Source organism: Mustelus asterias, chromosome 9 (assembly GCF_964213995.1).
Source record: "Mustelus asterias chromosome 9, sMusAst1.hap1.1, whole genome shotgun sequence".
NCBI lineage: Eukaryota > Metazoa > Chordata > Chondrichthyes > Carcharhiniformes > Triakidae > Mustelus > Mustelus asterias.
Genome location: NC_135809.1, coordinates 57,567,848 through 57,586,512, shown reverse-complemented (window position 1 = coordinate 57,586,512; position 18,665 = coordinate 57,567,848). Strand labels below are relative to the sequence as shown.

Genomic DNA, 18,665 nt, shown 5'->3' with positions numbered 1-18,665 from the left:
GATTTGGTGCTGATGCCACTGGGATGTTTCACAGACTTCTGCCTGAGTTTCATTTTCTACTCTGTCCAGTCAACAGCTCCTCAATAAACCTGTTGTGGTTATTTTGAATCCATGCATGCAAACCACATCTTTTTTATTTTTGGTACAAACCCACAACCCTTAACGTAGTTAGGACATTACAATCAGGTGTATTGGAAGGATTTACAGGCTGAAATTAAACTGTTTCACCACATTATGAACACATTTACCATGGCCTCCGAGTCCTGAAGTGCATCCTGAATCCAGAGCTCCTAGCCCAGAGGTAGGGAGGCTGCTACTGTGCAAGAAGACCGTCTTACAGAGTATTCTTTGCCACCAGATTACTAATTAACCCTTGTTCATTATACTCTATAGCATGGACAGATTGTTTCTTCACCTGACCTGTATTAAAGTTGACTTCAAATAAATCCCAATAAGGAATTTCTTACATTTTATTAAACCATGATGTAGAAGCTGCAACTTCTAAAAAAAAAAGTTGAAAGGAATGTTTTGGTTCAAAGCTGGCCACTAATGAGGCAAAAACAGAAAATGCTGGAAAATCTCAGCAGGTCTGACAGCACCTGTGGAGAGAGAATAGAGCTAAAGTTTTGAGTCCAGATGACCCTTTGTCAGGCAAGGTACGAGCTCACAGGGGACCTGCTGATTTGCTCCCAACCCCCCACTATTCCCAGATAGAACTCTTCCCAGATTGAACAGTACAATACCACATGCAGGAAATGTGGTCAGAATTTTATGGATTGGGATCAGCACAGACAATCCAGAATCCTCCCTGTTACTTCAGGAGGCCTCTAAAGAAAGATCCAAAGGCGAAGGACATATGGGTTAAATGAGCGAATAGAGTCTCTCCTTCCCCATCCCCTCACAGAGCCTGTTTCTAATGTGCTTTTCATTCATATTTCAGGAATAGATCATCAACAAGTTTTCTTCAGTCCACCAATAGGTATGTGATTTGTCATCCTTCTGTTTTTATTTCTAGCTTCAACAGCCTAACGCCCTGCTGTCCTGTGAAATTGTTTCAGCTTCACATTCCCTATCACAGTAATACTTCTGGAGAATTCTCTGTCATATCTCTTTCAAAAACTGAACAGCTTGTGCCCATCCGGCCACCTGCTCGCATCTCCGTCCAGGACACAACCTCATTACTCACCTCTGCCCTGCTAGAATTTGGGAGGGTTCCTCTATGTTGCCATAACCAGGGCTGCCAATTTGGGGCCATTATGACAAGTAGACTTCCAGGTTATCAGTCTGGGTGGGATTCTGTAACTGCCATGGGGTAAAAGAAAGGGAGGTGTGATCCAACATGCTAATGCTCAGGAATTCAACATGGAATTAAAAGAGCTTCACACTTGTTTGAAGGTCTGATTTCAGGCTGTATGTGATATCAGTGAATACAGCACATCTCACTTCTATGACATTGAAGGGCGCACGGTGACACAGTGGTTAGCACTGCTGCCTCACAGCCAGGGACCCGGGTTCAATTCCAATCTTGAGTCACTGTCTAAGGAGTTTGCATGTTCTCCCCGTGTTTGCGTGGGTTTCCTCCGAGTGCTCCGGTTTCCTCCCACAGTCCAAAGACGTGCAGGTTAGGTGGGCCGACCATGCCCCTTAGTGTTCCAAGATAGATCCAGAAGATTCCGCCACCGGCCAACAGCACGCCGCCGAGAAAAATGACGTGGGGTGGCTGGATGATCCCGGCAAATGTGACAGCGTGCTATCACTAGACTACCGCTGGTACAATGCTGGTCCTTCTAAATCACTGTCCCTCACTATTCCTCTTTTTCTGATCTATCTGCTTCCCTTTCAAATGTACGACTTCCATTTCTATAGCACCTTCAATATCCCAAGATGCTTCATAAGAGAATTATCAAACAAAATCTGACATAAATCTATGTACGGGCAAATTAAAATCAGAGACTAAAGGATTGATGAAAAGTGGTAGGTTTTAAGAAGCATCTTCAAAGAGGATAGGAAGGGAAGGAATTGGAGAATTGAGGATGTCGGCAGCTGAAGGCATGGCCATCAATGATGAAACAATGAAACCCCAGGATACAGAAGTTGGGGCCTGAGGTGGAGGAGCTCAGAGTCCTTGGAGGTTTGTAAAGCTGGAGGAGCGACAGAGATAAGGAGAGAGTGAGACCATGGAGGGATTTAAAAACATGAATGAAGTTTTAAAACTCAAGGCATCAGAAGCCAATGTAGATCAATGAGTACTGGGGTGATAAGTGGGCAGGACTTGGTACAAGTTAGGAGATGGGCAAAAGATTTTTGAATGAGTTTATTTACAGAGTTGCGTTGCGTGTGGCTGGGGAGGAGGCTATTGGAAAGCGCAAGTCTGGAGGGAACTAAGGCATGAATGAGAATTTCAGCAGCAAATAAGGTGAGGCAGGGGCAGAGATGGGAGATGTATGGAATGTGGAAATATGCTGTCTTTTGTAAAGATGTTGTTTGAAGCTCAGTTCAAATCAAATACAAAGATGGTCTGGTTTAGCCTCAGATGGGGGAGGGACACGGAATGTGAATGAAGTCAGGGGCTCGGAAACAGGCTTTGCCAGCCACCAAAGACAATGGCTTCCGTCTTATCATAAAGGAAGTATTCAGTTGGAGAAAGTTTTTGCTCACCCAATACCAGACATCATGGGTCAAGAGAGATGGTGCTCAGATACTATGAGTATATTGAGAGAGGAAGTAAGCGAGGGACTGGCATCCTTGAAGGTGGAGGAATCACCAGGGCAAATGAATTGTATCTCAGGCTGTTGAAGGAAACCAGGGAGGAAGTAACGGGTGCTCTGAGGATCATTCTCCAATCCTCACTCGATACAGGCAGACTGGAGATCTGCGAAAGTTATACCATTATTTTGAAAGGGTGCAAATGATAGGCAAGAAAACTATTAATCAGTCAGTATGACTTCGGTGGTGGGCAAATATTGGAAACAATTCTGGGAACAGGATAAACTGTCAGTTACAAAGGCATGGATTGATCAGGGATAGTCAGCACGGTTTTGTTAGGGGAGCATCGTGTCTTACTAATTTAGTAGTATTTTTTGAAGAAGTAACAAGAAGGATGAATGAGCGTAGTGCAGTGGATATTGTCTCCATGGATTTCAATAAGATTTTTGATCAGGATTCACATGACAGATTGATCAGAAAAGTGAGATCTCATAGGTCACAGGGGAAGGTGGCAGGTTGGATCAAATGTGGCTCAGTGACAGGAAACAGGATAATGGCCAATATATGTCATTGTGAATGGAAAATGGCTTCTAGTGCTGTTCCACAGAGCTCGATGTTGCGGCCTTTACTGTTTAGTGTATATATTAATGATTTAAGTAATCATTTAAATAAAGTGGTGGTTAGTACTGCTGTCTCACAGTGCCAGGGACCCAGGTTTGATTCCGGCCTTGGGTGACTGTCTGTGTGGAGTCTGCACATCCTCCCTGTGTCTGCGTGGGTTTCTTCTGGGTGCTCTGGTTTCCTTCCACAGTCCAAAGATGTGCGGGTTAGGTTGATTGGCCATGCTAAATTTTCCCTTAGTGTCCCAAGATGTGTGGGTTAGGGGTATTAGGGGGGATAAATATTTGGGGTTACGGGGATAGGGCCTGGGTCAGATGCTCTATCAGAGAGTCGGTGCAGAATCGCTGGATTAAATGGCCTCCTTTTGCACTGTAAGGATTCTATGATGAACATAGATGTAAGTGGCATGATTGGGAAATTTGCAGATGACACAAAAATTGGCCGTGTAGAATGGATGATGGTAAAGAGGATAGCTATCAAGTCTAGAATAATATCAATGGTTTGGTTGAGTGGGCGGAGAAGTGGCAAACTGAATTCAATCAGGAAAAGTGTGAGGTAATGCATTTGAGGAGGACAAACCAAACTCAGTAAATGATAAGATATTGAGAGGAGTTAGGGAAGTGAGCGACCTTGGACTGCATGTTCACAGGTGGCAGGACAGGTGGACAAGATGGTCAAGAGAGCATGTTGGAATGCTTTCCTTTATTGGGCAAGGAATAGAATACAAAAGCAAGGATGTAATGATGGAACTGTATAAAATGCTGTAATCTTGTGTACAGTTCTGGGCACTGTATTACAGGATAATTGTTTGGGAGACGGTGCAGTATTTTTCGAAAATGTTGCCAGGGCTTGAAAATTGCAGTTATGAGCAGAGATTGAATAGGTTATGGTTGTTTTCCTTAGAACAGAGGAGGCTACCCACGACCTAACTGAGGTGTAGAAAATAATGAGAGGCCCAGACAGGGTAGACAGGAAAAGTTTTTTCATCCAGAGGATGTTGGGCATCTGCCTAAATTGGTAATTAAGGCAGAAATGCTCAACTCATTTAAAAGGTTCCTGGATCTGTATATGAAGTGCGGGAACCTGCAAGGCTGTGGACCAAGTGCTGGAAAGTAGGATTAAAATAAGCGGCCTGTTAACTTTTTCTGGCAAAGACATGATGGGCTGAATGGCTTCCTTCTGCACCGTAACGTTTCTATGTGGAAGTTGAAATAGTGAATGTGAATGATCTCACCTTAGAATCCTACATTCCATCACCTTCAATGTGAAGACAATTTTCTCGCCTCCCTTTATCTATTTTTGTGACTCTTTTTATTACCCGTCTCACCAACTAGTAGAATCAGCCGTCACTATTTCAACATGGTGGCACAGTGGTTAGCACTGCAGCCTCACAGCTCCAGGCACCCGGGTTTGATTCCCAGCTTGGGTCACTGTCTGTGTGGAGTTTGCACGTTCTCCCTGTGTCTGCGTGGGTTTCCTACAGGTGCTCCAGTTTCCTCCCACAGTCCAAAGATGTGCGGGTTAAGCGCATTGACCATGCTAAATTGCCCCTTAGTGTCCCGGGATGCGTAGGTTAGAGGGATTAATGGGGTAAATATGTGGGGTTACAAGGATAGGGCCTGGATGGGATTGTTGTCAGTGCAGGCTCGATGGGCCAAATGGCCTCCTTCTGCACTGTAGGGAGTCTATGATTTTATTTGTCTGAATATAACCATTCAGAGTTGTAAACAGCTCTATCAGTCACCCCTGAGCTGGTCAGTGAAATGTGAAGTTGGCTATTGTGTATTTTGAAGATTTAAGTAGTGATAATAAATGAAATATACCTTGAGCTCCCCCTGCTGGCACTTTTGCCTTGGGTTAACAACAAGAAAACAGATTCCATAAGCAAATAAAGTTGTAAACTGTCCTGTGTTACATAGTGTACCCACTTATATTTGGTCAGTGGGGATCAGATAAAATGGCCACCATATCCTTCCTGAAAGATAATAATTACCTCACCATCAGACCATTCTTTAAGGCCTTTATTAATGGTCACTTTTATTTACAGGTGGAACAATGCACAGCAAAATAGTGAAGATGCAGTGTCTCAAACAATTAGCCCATTAGGCTCGTATGTTTTAATAAGTGGATGTAACTCAGGGCACTTGGCAGATAAACTGTTTTGTTATGGAAACCATTTTTTCACTGTGAATAATATGTTTTATTTTTCAATCAATGCTGATCACTCTCCTGTCAAACTAAAGCGCACCATCCAGAGCTGTGCTGTACGCTGTGGAAATCTGTTTAGAAATTCCTCATGGGATATTAGCATTGCGGCATTTATTGCCTGTGAGAAGATGGTGGTGCTTTTAGGGAGGGAATTCCAGGACTTTGACCCAGGGACAGTGAAGGAACAGTATTGAAAGTCAAAGGCTGCATAGGGTTTGGAGGGGGCCTCCAGGTGGTGGTGTTTCCCATGTGCTGCCCCTGTCCTTCTAGGTGGTGGTGTTTCCCATGTGCTGCCCCTGTCCTTCTAGGTGGTAGAGATTATGAGTTTGGGAGGTGCTGTCAAAAAAGCTTTGGTTGAATTGCATCTCTAGATGGTACACCCTTCTATTACTGTTCTAGTGGTGGAAGGAATGAATGTTTAAGCTAGTGGATGGAGTGTCAATCAAACGGGCTGCTTTGTCCTGGTTTAGTGTTGAGGTTCTTGAGTGTTGTTGGAGCTGCATTCATCCAAGCAAGTGGAGAGTATTCCATCACACTCCTGACTTATGCCTAGTACATGATGGACAGGCTTTGGGGAGTAAGGAGGTGAGTTACTTACTGCAGAATTCCCAGCCTCTGACCTGTTCTTGTAGCCACAGTATTTATGTGGTTAGTCCAGTTCAGTTTCTGGTCAATGGTAACCTCCAGGATGTTGATAGTGGGGGATTCAGTGATGGCAAGGCTACTGAAAGTCAAGGTGAGCTGGTTAAATTCTCTGTTGTTGTAGATGGTCATTGTCTGGCACTCGAATGCCATAAACGTTACTTGCCATTTATCAGCCCAAGCCCGAATATTGTCTAGTTCTTGATGGGTATGTAGAGAGATGCTTCAGTATCTGAGGAGTCACACTGTAACCTATCTTTTCTAATTGTCTCTCCATGGCCGTTTGCATTTTCTTGTAGTTGCCACTTTGCTGCTTTAAGATCTGTCACCGTTGCTTTCATTCAGCTTTCTCTACAGCTTGCTGGCTCTCTGTGAGTTTCTGTGCTTTTTTAGATTCCCTAGGGATTGGACGCTTCATTCTGCTTCAAGTCTGACAAACTTTTAAATCATCTTGTTTTAGATCGCTGCCCTTAAAAAAAGGCATCCCATCTTTGGGCCTGCCCCACCTGCATTAAATTGTGGGACCCGCCCTTTACGTTTTTCGCATTAAGTCTGAGACGGTGTGGTAGAGAAAGATGTTGGTGTCGGTGGCTTTAACACCACTTTTGCTGCCCGCTATTGGCCTTTGCCAATTTCTGTCTTTGGCTGCATGGGGTCAGAAGTGGATAAACACTAAAATCTTTCTGATATTTTCTTCCTACAGAATTCAAGCTGTTTCATCTACTTCGTCAGTCTGCAGTGGAATCAGTGAGTGGGCCTTAGCCCCATTTTCTTTTGTCTTTTTATTGTATTCTCGCATCCGTCCTTTTAATAGGACCACATCAATAAATAATCAATCACCTTGTCACCATCACCCTGTGCACTCTCCATGGCAACACCTTTACCAATCAGAGTCCACTTGCCAGTCAATCAGCACCCTCTTCTCACACAGTATAAAGCTTCCCCTGATATTGGTATTCCTGCGAGTTGTCCTGGTGACCGCAAGGCCAAAAAAGTCTCTTTTTTCAGCAACAATCAATCACCTGTAATTGATGCCTGATCCTTTCTCCACTGAACTGGCCTCCTGTTGACCTTTAGATGTACTTAGACTTAGTGTCCACAAAGGAACACAGATCCACCTTAACGGCAGAGTAATACGTTTCAAGTCTCACTAGATGATGAGACTTTGTCATCATAGACGAATATGTCCTCCACCACGCTGGCAATGTGGGGGCAGCACGATGGCACAGTGGCTAGCACTGCTACCTCACGGCGCCAGGGACCTGGGTTCGATTCCCGGCTTGGTCACAGTCTATGCAGAATGTGCACGTTCTCCCTGTGTCTGCGTGGGTTTCCTCCAGCTGCTCCGGTTTCCTCCCAGTCCAAAAGCCATGCTGGTTAGATGCATTGGCCATGCTAAATCCTCCCTCAGTGAACCTGAACAGGCACTGGAGTGTGGCGACTAGGAGATTTTCAGTAACTTCATTGCAGTGTTAATGTAAGACTACTTGTGACACTAATAAATAAACAGCTTAAAAACTGTGAGCAATGCCACAGGAGATCTGCCAGACCTATCAACAACCAGATGAACCAACTGTCATAACCTCCATTGGTTATTTGTGCCACACACAGAAATGCCTGCCTATCTTTGAATGTCACTCACTTGACATAATGAGGCATTAACTATACAAGAGCCATCTTCTTGTCTTAATTCAGCTGTCCCGCACTCCTCAATTGTGTACTAACATTATGTTCGTCAATCCCAACCTTCAGGTCATGAATGAACATCAAGCAAGTTGAAGATTGTACGAGATCTTCATTTTTTTGCAAGGGGGACAGGGAGCAGGGTAGTTGAAAACATTGTTTAAATGTTATTGCTACTGAATACATAACTTCCTCAACAGTTAAAATCTATAACAATGGCAAATTTTAAAAATCAGCATGCATTTATACTCACATTGATGGAAATAATTGGCAATTATAACTAGCTATCTTGGTGAACATATATTTTGACTGCACTATATTGAAATTGTTCTGATTTTGTATATTATTGTATAGGTTAGAATAAAATCTTCTCTTGACGATGCTATAATTTACCTCAAATAAAAGCTGTTTTGCAAAATTGCTGACTATTTTTGCTTGAAATGTTTCATCAGCACATGGTCCAGTGAAGGAGCAGCAGCTTCCTATACAGAGTTTCAAATATAAACAGACATCCTAAATAAGAGAAACGGATGGTCGCAGACTCAATTTGGAACATTTCTTGAAGAGTTTAGTCACTGCTTTTCACCAATGGTATTGTAGCGTTGGCACTCACCCTCACCCATGGTGCACTTACCCTGATGTTGATTTACCTGCAGCTCCTGATAGATATTATCCTGGGCAGTCTTTCAGGATGGGGTAAAGGACACTTTCATTCTCCTCAATGACAACAAGAGTTTAATGCAGAACCTCTGAGGAGAAGGTGGGAGCATTCAGGTAGTTGATGGTAATGTCACTAGTAATCCAGAGGTGTCATGGATCCAAATCCCATTGTGGCGATAGGTGGAATTTAAATTGAATTAATAAAATCTAGCTGCAGTGATGGTGACCATGAAGCACACGGATTGTGGTTAAAAACCCATCTCGTTCACTGATGACCTTGAGGGAAAGAAATCTGCCATCTTTATCTGGTCTGGCCTACACGTGAGTCCACAGCAATGTGTTTGATGCTTAACTGCTCCCTGTGAAATGGCCCAACAAGCCAGTTGGGCCATTAGGGATGGGCAACAAATGCTGACCTTGGCAGTGATGGCCACATCCCAGGAAAGAATAAAGAAACTTGGCCAGACACTCTTTGTCCTTGCTCTCTCTGACATTCAATAAGGGCTTCATTCTGTCCAGGAACAAGCTCAAAGGTAGAATTATGGCAAGTAAAACAGAAAAGGAGAGAAGCTTTGTCTTACATTGACCATTCCACCACAGTAAAGTTGCCCCATGTGAGAAACCGAGGCTTGGAAGAACAGTATTATCGGGTACAAGAACATGCTCTCATCTCCAGCCAGCAATCATAATGCAGCACCAATAGATAAAACCCTTGGGGGCAGGAATGTGTTCAGTGCACCATAGAAAGCATTCTTTCTGGTTGTGTCACAGCTTGGTATGGCTCCTGCTTTGTCCAAGACCGCAAGGAACTACAAAAGGTCATGAATGTAGCCCAATCCATCACGCAAACCAGCCTCTCATCCGTTGACTCTGTCTACACTTCCCACTGCCTCGGCAAAGCAGCCAGCATAAATAAGGACCCCACGCACCCCGGACATACTCTCTTCCACCTTCTTCCGTCGGGAAAAAGATACAAAGTCTGAGGTCATGTACCAACCGACGCAAGAACAGCTTCTTTCCTGCTGCCATCAGACATTTGAGTGGACCTACCCTGCATTAAGCTGATCTTTCTCTACACCCTAGCTATGACTGTAACATTACATTCTGCACTCTCTCATTTCCTTCTCTATGAACGGTATGCTCTGTCTGTATAGCGTGCAAGAAACAATACTTTTCACTGTATGTTAATACATGTGACAATAAATCAAATCAAAAGACAACTCAGTGCATTTTCAGATTTGATGTTGAGTTGTGCTGCCAGTGACAAAAGGAAGTCAAGGGTTTTTTTTCTGGTGTTTCAAAGATTAGAACAAAATCTGTTTTTTTGGGAGAGCTAGTCGTCACTTTATGCTCAGTTCTGAATGGTCGGTGGGACTTGAAGGGATCGATCAGTCACTAATGGCTGGGATTCTTGTCATTTTGCTCCTGATAACCTTTCAGGACAACACCCGAGATGGTGAAATCACTTTACTGGCAAGCTTAGGAATTCTATTCCACATAATGTGGTCAGATTCCATAACTGGACCACTAACACACACACACAACCACACGGTCATGCAACTGAGACACGTTATTCAAACAGTGCTTACCACAGACCTGGGCATTTGGCTGCACTCTCCACGAGATTTCACCTGACTTTCCACCCTTTTCTATTGTCTTTGGCCTTTATTCAATCTGTCTGTCCCTTTTCCCACACCCATTCCAGCTCCTATTCCCCATTTCCAGACTGATTTTGATATTCAAAATCCCACAGCACTGCTCAGCAATGGCATAGCTGTTCTGTTGAACATAACCTCCTTCAATCAATACCAAGCAGTCATCCATCACTTATCGAGTGAACCTTCTCTGAACTGCAATTGCTTCTAATGCAATTATCTCCTTTCTTAAGGAGATCAAAACCGTATGCAGTGCTCCAGATGTAGTCTAACTAATGCCCGGTCCAGTTGCAAGCATTTTTTCCGACTTGATTCCCCTTGCAATGAACTCCAACATTCCATTTGAATTTCTCATCACGTTGTTCCTGCTGACTAGTTTTATTTCTCAACCTGGAACACCAGATTCCTCTGCACTGTAGAGTACTGCAGTCTCTCTCATTTAATTAAAAGCCATTTCCCTTACATAAGTTCACATTTTACTCCATCTGTCAATTTTTTGCCCACTCTTTTAACCTGATATTTTGAAATGATAATTTGATAATGGTGAACGTCTGGACCGCGCTGCCTGGGAAGGTGGTGGGAGCAAGTTCGATAGCGGCATTTAAGGGGCATCGAGACAAATACACGAATAGGATGGGAATGGAAAGATATGGGCTCTGTAAGTGCATACGGTTTTAGGCAGGCATCATGATTGGCGCAGGCTTTGAGGGCCAAAGGGCCTGTTCCTGTGCTGTACTGTTCTTTGTTCCTTGAAATCCATTCATTCTCTGTCAGAGTGCAAAATTAGCAGATTGGAACATTTACAGTATAGGATGTTCCACTGCTCGTTACATTTGTTCCTCCCTGGTAACAAGGGTGGGTCCCTCTTAGAGTGTTGTGTTAGGTCACCCGATCAGTTCAAGTCTCAGTGAACAGCAGTTTTGTACATGTCAATTTTTAGTCAGCAAGTCAGTTTTTTGTCAATCAGCCAGCTCATATCCAAGGTAATGAGCAAGAAATGAGACAGGAAGAGGTCCTAGTTAAATTATAATGCATGAAAAGGGTTGCAGTTAGCAGACTGGGCAGAAGAGAAGCCCTGTAGATCCAGATTGATGACTCCGTCCTGCAAGGTACCCCTTTGGAGCAGTGGTGTTTTGCTCGCCCTAGCTAAAGATCTGAAATTGTGCTCAAGTGTATTCGGAAATCCAGGGGAAAGGAATTGTGGAGGCGAGATTGAAACCCTATGAGATAGGTCATTGTCAAAGCCATCCGAGTGGGAGTGACTTTTGAAGAGAACTCCAAGGCAAGATCTTCAAATATGAAGATTGGAAACCTTAGTGAGACGAAGTTTCAGTGAGATTGGTTGGCTGGCTTACAACGTGAAAAATATCTGGGTGGGTCAGATTTGGTCACATCTGTCATCTATTGTGTAGTGTGGTGCGTCCAACCACAGTTCACCTGTTAATTCACATAGCCTGACTGTTACGAGTATCAGATAAATTGTAGATTATCTTGCTGACCTTGTTTGGTAAAATTTGTTTTTGTTTGTTCAAAACCCGTGGAACCTTGTAGCTTTATTCCGAGTGTCTCGAATCCCAACCTTTATCTGCTTTAAACAAAACATCAGATCTCCCCGTCCCATGACCCAGGGTCTGGCTAAGGATCATAATACTGTCTATATCGCTTTGCAGACTTGTGTCCTCTTCACACTTATTTCCTACCTATCTTTGCATGAGTATATTTAGCAACTATACATTCAACCCTTTCATCCATGTCATTGCTGTAGATTGTAAATAGTGGAGGCTCCAGAACGGATTCATGTGACTCCAGTAGTTATAGCTCGTCAACCCAAAAATGACCATTTTAACTCTACTCTTTGCTTCCAGTTAGTTATGATGTAGAGATGCCGGCGTTGGACTGGGGTAAACACAGCAAGAGTTTTAACAACACCAGGTTAAAGTCCAACAGGTTTATTTGGTAGCAAAAGCCACTAGCTTTTGGAGCAGCGCTCCAAAATCTAGTGGCTTTTGCTACCAAATAAACCTTTGGGCTTTAACCTGGTGTTGTGAGACTTCTTACTCCAGTTAGTTAACCAATCTTTCAGCCATGCTTATCATGAACTCTTATGTTGTGTACTATGATGGTACACCTGATTTAATGTCTTTTGGAAGTCCAACTCAACCACACCTACAGGTTCCCCTTTATCCAGCTTGCTTGTTGCTTCCTCAAAAAAAAACAGCAAGAACTTAGTCAAACACTTTCACAAAACAGTGTTGATTCTGGGTTTAATTAAGATTTTCCAATTTGATTTGATCTATTGTCACATGTATTAACATAGTGAAAAGTATTGTTTCTTGCGCGCTATACAAAGCATACCGTTCATAGAGAAGGAAATGAGAGAGTGTAGAATGTAGTGTTACAGTCATAGCTAGGGTGTAGAGAAAGATCAACTTAATGCAAGGTAAGTCCATTCAAAAGTCTGACAGCAGCAGGGAAGAAGCTGTTCTTGAGTTGGTTGGTATGTGACCTCAGACTTTTGAATCTTTTTCCCGATGGAAGGTGGTGGAAGAGAGGTGTCCGGGGTGCGTGGGGTCCTTAATTATGCTGGCTGCTTTGCTGAGGTAGTGGGAGGTATAGACAGAGTCAATGGATGGGAGGCTGGTTTGCATGATGGATTGGGCTACATTCACGACCTTTTGTAGTTCCTTGCGGTCTTGAGCAGAGCAGGAGTCATACCAAGCTGTGATACAACCAGAAAGAATGCTTTCGATGGTGCATCTGTAAAAGTTGGAGTGAGTCGTAGCTGACATACCAAATTTCCTTAGTCTTCTGAGAAAGTAGAGGTGTTGGTGGGCTTTCTTAACTATAGTGCCCTATTACCTCAATGATGCATTCTAGCATTTTCTGTGGGAGATATTAGGCTAACTGGCCTGTAGTTTCCTGCATTCCTTTTCCCTCCTTTCTTGAATTTCTTTTTGAATAAAGGTGTTACATTAAAAGTTGCACACCATCCTGACTTGAAAGATTCACACTTCCTCCACAATCGTTGGGCCAAAATCTGGAACTCCCTCCCAAACAACACTGATGGTGCACCCATACCATACTGACTGCAGCGGTAATGGCAGCAACTCACCACCAACTTCTCAAGGACAACTGGGGATTGGTAATGAATGCTAGCCTAACCTGCAACACTCATACATGAATTAAAAACATTATAATTTTAGACCTTTTTTAGATTACCTCTCAGCCCTCTCTAATAATAGTGAACAAGCCCATGCTGAAGGAGATAAGGAGGCAAACACACAGTTTATTTATTAGTGTCACAAGTAGGCTTACACTAACACTGCAATGAGGTTACTGTGAAAATCCCCTAGTGCTGGCACAGAGCTGTCATCAATATTGCACTGCAGCACCATGTTACACAGTCATTAAACAAGGCACTGGAGGAGACTTTGACCTTATGGTGGATAGGCAATGCAGGCCACTGCTGGTTGCCCATTGTGTTGGGCGCTGATTTAATGTCCCTGGTCTTGTATCAATTTGACAGGCAATTGGTGGACACCAAACAGGCAGCTTGCTGCTCTTGGGTTTTAGAAATAGTGGGTGGTTTGGAAAGCAGCAGAGACAATCAGCTAAGACGCTCAAGGGCAGAGGGAACATGGTGCACTGGCAGCAGCCTATGGTATGTGCCTTTGTAGAGTCGTTGGCCCCATCTTTGGTCCTTTTATGCCCCAGCAATCCCTCATTCACCTGGAGTGAAAAATCAGCCCCGCACTGGGCATGATTGTGCGCTGTAACTGAAGTGTAACGTGGCTAAAAGTAATGACTGATGCTGGGATTCACAAACAAACAGGCAGACATGTTTGTGAGGTAGCAGAAATGTCTTTAATTTACCACCTGCTGGTTTGTAATTCTAATACAGAATAGTGTTCATCACTAACTAGATTTTTCAAGCATTGCTTCTCTCTTAAATATTATTTCTATGATACAAATATTACAGTCCTCACCAAGTCTATTTAACAAGAGAAGATTCTTCTGTGGTCATTTTATGAAGATGGGACTCTCTCTCCCTTTGCAACGCTTCCTCCGAGGCTGGACGACATCTTCATCGTCGTCCTCTGAGTCAATGTCAACATTTGTGCACTCACTGTCTGGTTTAGTGGCTGCCAGTGGTGGGAATGTCCTGTCTGGAAACAGCACAGTCAGCTTCGCCTCAAAGATCTGCTCCAAGGTCTTACCGGCATGAGCCACTTCCGAATCCGGCTGCAAGGACACAGAAGCAAATGTGTTTTTATAACCAAGACTCGACCTGCCATTCATTCTGTCAGGCGCAATCTATGCCATTGCCCCAAGGTGCCGGTCAGATGTTTAGTGAGATGTATACTTGTGTCATGCGTTTCCCAAAATTTCAGTTTGTCTGTGTGTGTGTGTGTTGGGGGGAGGGCGGGGGGTGGGTGTAAAGGGAGCTCAGATAAGAATTCCACTCCATTTACAGGGTTAGATTGGAGAAACTGGAGCTTAGAGAAGAGAAGATTGAGAGGAGTTCTGATAAGGATGTTCCAGGTCACAAGGAATTACAGGGGAGTGGGCTTTAGGAGGAATAAACAGAGTGGATATCGGAAATGTGGTGCGGCTCGATGTCAAAAAGGGAGTAAGAAAGAAGTGACAGGACAAGGCAAGAGAGAGACCCAAGTAAGGCAACAATCTAAATGATAACCAAAATGCACTCCTAACCTAATGGAGTAGGGAAACACAGGAATAGGTGGTGGAAATAAGCCCTAGTCTTAAAGGGTGGGGAAGGCATAATAAGGAGGTCAAATTTAAAGCCTGATGTCATGCCGTGGGATGAATTTATGGCGAGAGTTGAGAATACAGAATCATCAGCTTGACTCAGTGGGATCATTCAGTCAGTAGGTCACGGGTTCAAACTAAAGTTTAAAAAGTTTATTTATTAGTCACAATTAAGGCTTACATTGACACTGCAATGAAGTCACTGTGAAATTTCCCTAGTTCCCACACTCCAGCGCCTGTTTGGGTCAATGCACCTAACCAGCACGTCTTTCAGACTATGGGAGGAAACCCAGCACCCGAAGGAGACCCACGCAGGCACGGGGAGAAAGTGTAAACTCCACACAGACAGTGACCCAAGCCGAGAATCGAACCCGGGACTTTAGTACGTAATTCAGGCCTAGCCTCTGGTGCAGTGAGGGAATGCCACAATATCGGAGGTACTGGCCTTGTGGATAATACCCTAATGTAAGTCCTGTCAGCCTGTTGAAGAGCTTGTGCTGCCTGAAGGAGAGATCGATTGAGAAGTATCCATTTTTAGGAGTAGCTAAATATACTGCAGTGTTTCTTGTTGTCTTTGTACCTTGTATATCACAGATTATCATTCTGAAAGCTACTGTCTTTATTTTTAATACCTGCTCACCATTTCTAACAATTCCGTCATGCCAGCCTCTACAATCAGTTACGTTGCACACAGTCAATACCTATTGTACCCAAATAGTACGTTGGGGAATCAATTAGGAAACAGGCTACTTTTGATCTCGTATTGAGAGATGGGTTAATTAGTAATCTAGTAGTAAAGTACCCTCTGAGGAACAGTAACCATTATATGATATAATTTCACCTTGAGTTCGAGATTGATGTGGTTAAGTCCAAAACTGGGGTCTTAAATTTAAAAAAAGTCAATCATGTGGGTACGAGGGGAGAGTTGGATAAAGTAGATTGAGAAATTAGGTTAAAATGTATGATGGAATTGGGAAAATATCAATTATTTTGAAAGGAAAATGAAGGGGCATTTGAAGGGCTATGGCGGACTGACTCGTTTGCACTGTAGTGAGCCAGCACAGACTCAATGGGTCAAATGGCCTCCTTCTGTGCCACAAATGATCAGTTTGATAAATAAGCAATGGAGAACACAGAGAATTCATAATTCTCAACAAACGTCCATTTGCTTAGGGAATAAAACCTTCAAAGGAATCGTACTCTGTGACTAATGAGAGGTGCCAACAGCTGTTACGGTATTAGTTTAAAAACAAGAGGCATAAAATATTGCCAAAAAGAATAGTAAGGCTGAGGATTGAGAGGATTTTAGATCCAGTAAAAGAGGGCCAAGAAACTGACAGAAGAATATAATGAGGACAAACTAACAAGAATATTTCTGAAAGATTGTCAGAGCTTCCAAAAATATGAAAATAGGAAGAGGTTGGTGGGAGACCCCAGAGGTAAAGGTAGGAGAAAAAAGGAAATGGCAGGGACATTAAACCAATATTTTCTATTGGTCTTCATAATGGAAGATGTTAAAATAAAATACCAGAAATAGCAAGGAACCAACGGCCAAATGAGACGGAGGAAGCTGAAGTGTTTAATTTTAGTAAAAAAGAATTTTAGAATTTATCATGGCCAATGCAGCTAACAGGCATGTCTTTCAGGCTGTGGGAGGAAACCAGAGCACCCGGAGGAAACCCACACGGGGAGAACGGGCAGACAGCGACACAAGCCGGGAATAGAGCCCGGGTCCCTGGCGCTGAGAGGCAGCAGTGGTAACCACTGTGCCACCCCGGATAAAGGATACTGCTGGAAAACTTAATGGGACCAAAAGCTAGCAAGCCTTCTGAAGCTAATGGGCTGTATCCTAGGGTTTTAAAATAGTGATAGTGGATGCATTGCGTTTGATCTTTCAGAATTCTCTAGATTCTAGCAAGGTCCCTATGAATTGGGAAGTAGCAAACATAACCGGACGTTGAGGAATGGATCCAAAAAGAAAACAACTACAGACCAACTAACAGAAATTTGCATTTACATAGCACCTTTAACAAAATGAAAGATCCCTCAATGCTTCACAGGGGCTTTATAAAGCAAAATCTGACAAGTCGCATAAAGGACTCATCCAACATCAGCAGTAGGGAAAAGTTTTCAAACCCATCATTAGAAATATGGTGACAGAGCTTTTGAAAATCAGAATATGACTGGGTAGTTCCATGAAAGGGACAAATCTATTATTGAGTTTTGGAGGCTTTAACTTGCGGATCACATAAGAGGGAACCAGCGAGTGTGGTACATTTGAATTTTCAATAAGGCGCCACACAAGAGGTTGATACACAAAGATTAGGGCCCACGTGATTGAGGGTAATACATTAGCAATGGTTGGCTAGCATGCAGCAGCCACAGAGTGGGAACAAAGGGGTCATTTTCAGGTTGACAACTTGTGACAAATGAGATATCTCAAGGATTAGTGCTGGAGACATGGTTTTGATTTGAAGTTTAGTCACTTCCTTTGGTGGGGGAGGTGCGGGAGGGGGGAGGGGGGTGTTTTTGGTTGTCCCTTTAAGGGATTATTGCATCCCCTCCTGCACCCCTCATTTATTTGATTGTTTAATTTGTTGACTGGTTCAATTTGTTACTTTTACCCATTTTATTTTACCCTTAAAAGAAGTACATTATCACAGATAGAGGATTGATTAATCTTCAGAAGCCAGACAGTAGGAATAAAAGGGTCATTTCTGGGTTGACAACCTATGCCTAGTGCATGTTTACAGTCTTCTCATTCTGAGCACTATGAATCCCTACTCCAGAAACCTATGATGATGCTCAGTCTATCAGGCATGCAGGGTATTGAGGGACAGACAGGCGATTCTGTGGGGGCGAACGGGACTCCAGGATGGTAGTCTGCCTACCTGGTGCTGGGGTCACGGATGTCTCCGAGCGGATAGGAGGCATTTTAAAAGGGGAAGATAAAGAAACGGATGTCATTATACACATTGGTGGAAATGACGTAGATAGGAAGAGTAGGGGGGTCCTAAGAGAGCAATTCAGGGAGTTGGGAAATAGGTTAAAAAGTAGGGTCACTAGGGTGGCCATCTCTGGGCTGCTCCCAATGCCTCGTGCCAGTGAGGATAAGAATAGGGAGTTGGTTCAAATGAATGCCTGGCTAAAGGACTGGTCCAGGAGGGAGGGCTTTATTTTCATAGACCAATGGGAGGTTTTCAGGAGAGGATGGCACCTGTACAAGAGGGAGGGGTCACAACTAAGTTGGAAGGGCACAAATATCCTGGCTGGGAGCTTTGCTAATGCAGTTCGGGGGGGTTTAAACTAGTATGGCAGGGGGGTGGGGATCAAACTATTAGGTCTATAAGTGTGGTGGCTGGGGACGAGCTTGGGGCTGGGACAAGGCTGGCAAAGAAGAAGAGCACTCTGGGGGAGGACGACCTCACTGAGCCAGGGGGTCTGGAGTGCTTATACTTCAATGCAAGGAGCGTAGCAGGTAAAACAGACGAACTTGGGGCCTTAATGCGCACGAGGAATTTGGATGTGGTTGCGGTGACAGAGACTTGGTTGAAAGAGGGACAGGACTGGCAGCTGAATATTCCAGGGTACAAGTGTTTTAGGCGAGACAGAGGAGGGGCCAAAAGAGGTGGGGGAGTAGCGGTATTGGTTGGAGAGCATATTACAGCGGTGCAGAGGGAGGACAATTCGGAGGAGTCGTGTAGCGAGTCACTCTGGGTG

The 18,665-nt window shown here is 43.8% G+C and overlaps 2 protein-coding genes across 5 annotated transcripts in view; one reads left to right on the top strand and one right to left on the bottom strand.

Moving 5' to 3' along the window:
• LOC144499133 (uncharacterized) overlaps positions 1-8,091 on the top strand; it is a 31,180-nt gene extending 23,089 nt beyond the window's left edge. Inside the window, exons 7-9 of the mRNA XM_078221211.1 lie at positions 941-979; positions 6,881-6,924; positions 7,930-8,091. Coding sequence (XP_078077337.1) covers positions 941-979; positions 6,881-6,924; positions 7,930-7,940 — 94 coding nt within the window. The 3' untranslated portion in view covers positions 7,941-8,091. The remainder of the gene's footprint in view (positions 1-940; positions 980-6,880; positions 6,925-7,929) is intronic.
• Positions 8,092-14,018: 5,927 nt separating this feature from the next.
• The window catches only part of LOC144498707 (E3 ubiquitin-protein ligase TRIM33-like), a 147,657-nt gene continuing 143,010 nt past the window's right edge, over positions 14,019-18,665 (bottom strand). For 2 of the 4 annotated variants that reach the window (XM_078220245.1, XM_078220247.1), the window contains one exon: positions 14,019-14,417. In XM_078220245.1, coding sequence (XP_078076371.1) covers positions 14,196-14,417 — 222 coding nt within the window. In that variant the 3' untranslated portion in view covers positions 14,019-14,195. The remainder of the gene's footprint in view (positions 14,418-18,665) is intronic. The other 2 variants (XM_078220243.1, XM_078220246.1) reach the window with 1 other exon arrangement.